At 39.3% G+C, this 4,980-nt stretch overlaps 1 protein-coding gene across 1 annotated transcript in view; it reads right to left on the reverse strand.

The window, feature by feature from the left end:
• TDO2 (tryptophan 2,3-dioxygenase) overlaps positions 1-4,719 on the reverse strand; it is a 16,525-nt gene extending 11,806 nt beyond the window's left edge. The window contains exon 1 of the mRNA XM_014312087.2: positions 4,697-4,719. Coding sequence (XP_014167562.1) covers positions 4,697-4,719 — 23 coding nt within the window. The remainder of the gene's footprint in view (positions 1-4,696) is intronic.
• Between the last annotated feature and the right edge of the window lie 261 nt (positions 4,720-4,980).

Below are 4,980 nucleotides of genomic sequence, written 5' to 3' on the forward strand. Positions count from 1 at the left end.
AAGTGAAAAAACGTGTTTCCATGACAGACTAAATAGTGCTTATTCAACGAGATTTCAAGTAATATATATAATTTCTAAAAAATGTACACAAATTAAGTGAAGTACTAAAAACATCATGAACCTCTCATGCTGGTTTTCCAAGTATTTAATTCAGAATTATTTCTTAATTTTATCTCACAAAAATTTCAGTCTCATTTATTGACAAATGTTACTCAATTCTATCTCGTCATCAGCTTAACACACGATGAAGTAACATGTAACTAGCATACACTTCTCTTCTGCCTGCCAGCCCTTTCTGAAAAAAAAGTTAATGCTCAGTTTCACTGCAAACAAAACTACAGGACCTCTGTGACCCTGGATCATTTGCTCTCTGCAAGACTTACTCTGCTTAGTGATGTCTGTGTGGTGGTTTCAGCTGTTCCAGTCACTTAAGAGTAGTTTTCTCATTAAAAAAATGAAGATGTAGGATGTGGGGGATGGGATGGATACCCTGTTCAGCCAGATGTCATTTCTCAGGCTTTACACAAATCAGCTTAAAATTGAGCCGCAAGAAATGTAGGGCTTCACTGAAGCAACTCACCAAGTAAGGTCAAGGAGTTCTTCTTTCCTGATATAAAACCTGACAGAAGAAAATAATCATCTCCTTACACACACCTATACATGTGCTCGGTGATGCAGACAACTAGAGATGAAAGTGTGGACATCAGAAACCAAATGCTGAAAGCCACTTTTCACATATTTGCACTCAAACAGCTTGATTTACAAATGTGTAAATCTTGCACATCCATATATCTCAAACAAGGAGGAAGGTTTATCTTGTCATTCCTGGATATCTTCACCTGAAACATTCAGACTGAGCCTGCATAATGAAATCAAGCTGTTATCTTTTAGCATGGCACAAAGAAAGAAAGAATGTGAAACTAGTAAAAATAAGGACAGTTGGAAAATATTGAACTTTTAACCTCGCAAAGCATGTTAGTACATTTTTTCTTGTGCAGTTTTATTTTCTTCTGTGAAACACAGAGAATTATAAACTTCCGGCGCAACGATCTCTGACAGGCAACCTTTACATTGCCTACCCAGTAGGCAAAGGACTTTGAAGTATCAGAGCCCTTTTACACTCTCAACTTAACAAAACATTAACTCCCTATTTGAGAAGCAATAGTACCATTAATTCACTCAGGATTAGCAAACTCACTTGAAATCTAGCTGGGGATATTGTCTAAGCAACAACCATACAAACACCCCTTCCAATTCAGCAACAGACAGGCTTCAGTCAATCAAGTAAATCAGCCAGACAAGAGCAATTTAGAACGTTTTTTACAGTGTTTCCAACATGTCAAATTCCTTGTTTAAGGACCTCATAGCTGATTGGTCCCAAAGCTGTAAACTGACCAATTCCTAAAAAAACTGGGTAATATTATGGATGATATTTACATCCATTCATTTAAGAAAATTTAATCTCACACTAACTGAATTCAGCTCTCTAACCATTGCAACTACAATACATCTCAAACTCTCCATGAACAGTGGAAAAAGATATCTTGATGAGGACTTGAAAACCCCTGAAATAAAACCATAGACAATGGTCTTGAGACATAGACAAGGTCATTCCACTCACTGGTTGCCTTCATCTGATCTCGACAAGACTTCAAAGTATGTAATTAACTTGGTAGTAAAATAATTTAAGTGGGTTGTATGACCTGATTATGAAACTATCTGTTGGCAGTGTAGATGACAGCACAGCTTACAAGAGCCCTCAGGTTTGGATCAGCTCAGAGCCTTGAACTCTGACATGGCTGCAGACACCCTTAGAAATAAATGTGCTTCTGCCATGCTACTCAAATCTGGAGCTCACTGTAGGGACCTGATTTTTATTTGAGTGTCCTTTATATCCTGACAGAGATTTATAGCCATTTTTCATCTCTCCCCACTGCATAATCATAAACAAGTCTTGATGAAGAAAGCTCTTCAATGTGAATGTGTCTAAAAGCAAAACGTAACTTTAAATGATAGTATTGCTTTGTTCTCAAAATGTACTTTCATTTCCCTTTTTCATGTTGAACACTCAAAACCACAGAGAAGCAGATCTAGCCACATGCATAACTTGCTGTTCATGCTGCAGGTGACTGAGCAAGGCTGTGAAAAGCAAGAGTGTGTGTGCCCTTGAGCTTTTATTTAGTTATTTGTTAATTTACCTTTAACATGTGAAAGTCAGATAAAAAGCCTTTTTTTCATCACAGAGGGCTCTAATCTGCAGCTGACAGTGAGAATGTTCTGTTTTGTGACTGGGCTGAATACAAGACAAACAGTTACATACAACAGAAAAAATAACCAACAAAAAACACACCCCCCCCCCCAAAAAAAAAAAAAACCAAACCAAAAAAAAAAACCCCACAGCTTCCCAGAACTGCTCTTTGTGGCCTTCAAATGCACTGTCACGGCCTTCGTGACCAAGTCTGGGAATTGTTAAGCACCCCTCTTAATTCACCCTGGCCCCTTCCCATTTACCTACCCTTCCCCACAGGGATGTGGGGTGGCTGGACTGGCTGCAATAGGGCTGCAGAGCAGAGACAAACTGAAATTATTTGGACTGAGAGCAGTGATTCACATGGGCAAAAAGGGAGCTTCTCTCCAGCCTGGCCAAGGGAGGTCCCATGTAAGGCAGAGGAGGACTGCAGCATGATTTATGGATGCAGCCAGAGCCAGGAGTGCGCATGTTCTCACTGTGGGGCTCTCTGTCTGAAACGTTATGGTCTGATGAGGACAGGTAAGTAAGACTGACCTTCTACATACTGTCATGAATCTAAAAAAAGTATGAATTGGAAGTGACCTGTTCACCCAAGCCAAATCTCAAGTTTTCCTACATGAAATCACTTACGGAGAAGAAAAAGTACACACATAAGTGGTTTGGACAGTGTCACCCATTCTACTGCTCAAACTCTCATCCTGATTACAAAATCGTTACAAATCAATTTGTTTGTCTAGTGTTTGCTAACTTAAAGAAAGAGCTCAGAGAGCTTCTGACTGCAAACAAATGACGCTTGAAGCTTCCCAACACTCTGGTCCAACAATTGCAGACTAGGAGCTACCCAGCACACATGGCTTCTACCTATGACTGACTGGAGGCATTGTTACAAAGATCCAAGTAGGTCATGCCACGCTGAAAAGTTTCAAAGAGAAAGTAAAAGATTTCTTGGGAAGAGCTATTAGAACAAAAGAAACAAAAGTTAAAGAACAAACCAAAACACCATCAGCAAAAAAACAACCAAAACAAAAAACCAACCCCAAAAAATGAAAAAGCAAGCTTATAAGCAAGCTTACAGTGCAATAATTTCCCCAGAATATTAATGTAACTTTCCAATTTTGATAGCCCATGACTTCCTAAGATTTCTGTGTTCTTGCATTTAATAACCTTTTTGTGGATTCTGTGACTCCACAACCTGCAGCAATGAATTCCATAACTGAAGTACACATCATGTGAAGGAGTATTTCCATGTGTAAGTTTCAAACTTCCTGCTAAATAACCAAGTAATTTTCATTTCTGTTTGGTACTAATTCATGGCTAATGAGAAATAGGTGCACTATACCTTTGTAGTCCCAGTCACCCTGTTCTGCATTTGTGCAGATTCTGTTGTGACCTTTGTGAGACAAAGTACTCAGAAGGAAAATACCTTTTCTACATACAGATGTTGCGTTGTTAATTTCCTAAAATTATAGTGATGAAATAATTTTGATAACAAGCACACAACTATAATAGTGAAATACAGTGCAGCAGCTACTGTTTTGGTTGACAAAGTGCAACTCAAATTGTAGAGGTGAAGCCCCCAGCGTCCTAAGCCCGAACCTCACTGTGCTGGTTACTCTGCCAGCACTGAACAAAAATCACTTCCTCACCCAATAATAACGTAGCAAGAGATATGTGAATAAAGACACATAAAAGGAAGGTGAACAGCAGAAGATAAACTTGGAACCAAAATGTGTCCTCTGCATGTTTTGTGATTTTCTAAACTGGACTTACTATCTAACTAGCACTTGAAATTAACAGTTGGTTTTAAGAAAACTAAAATTTGGTGACTCCAGGCTAAAACAAACAAGCTTAAAGTTGATGCAATGTTAATAATCCAATCAGACATTTGTACCTGGGGGAGGAACAGAGATCAAGGTCTTGCAAACTACAAACAAAGAGATGAGATAGTGCTGGAAAGAATTTTTTTTCTTTCTAAATACTGCATTTGTTCAAATTCTTTAACACAAAGAACTGTGCCATCACTTCCCAGATTACTTTTAACTTCCATTTATGATTCACACATCCCAGCACAACCTTCCCCCACCATCTATCATTTGTGGCTCAGCAGAACACAGTAGTATTTCTTTCACATGCTGATAATTTTTGACTGATAATTATTCCCCAAGTATGGAAAAAATGTTCTTTCACTTCTATTGCCCAAACACCCTGCCTTCATCAATGTAAATGGATCAGTGCCAGTCAGAACTGTAAACTTAGGAGAAACAACATGTCTTGAACACATTCCACAGCGTTGTCCCAAGGCAAACCTATCCCCTACTCATGCCTTGCAGCCACACATTGCAGGGCACAGTACTTTAGTACATAAGGTATATAATCCTTTAGGCTGTTTTTCCCCTCCTGAGCACCCCAGTCCTGGTTACCTGTCAGGTCCAGTGAAGCACAAACCTGGAACCATAAGCTACTCCCATGCCTCCACGTGGCTCAGGTCATGTTGCTGTTTACTCCGCGTTTCAGCTGTCTGGCAAGTGCAAAGGGCTGGTTTAGGACAAACGTTGACAAAAACGTGCTCATCTCATCCCATTCAGCATTATCATTAACAGATGGGGTGATGGAATAGGTTGTGCCCTTCTTGAACTGACAAATGAGAGCAGCCTGGAAAGTCTAATAGCATGCTGGCGGATAAGAGCTGGAATACAGAATTACCTTAATGCACTGAAATTTATAATGTG

The sequence above is a fragment of the Geospiza fortis genome, unplaced genomic scaffold (assembly GCF_000277835.1).
Source record: "Geospiza fortis unplaced genomic scaffold, GeoFor_1.0 scaffold40, whole genome shotgun sequence".
Taxonomy (NCBI): Eukaryota; Metazoa; Chordata; class Aves; order Passeriformes; family Thraupidae; genus Geospiza; species Geospiza fortis.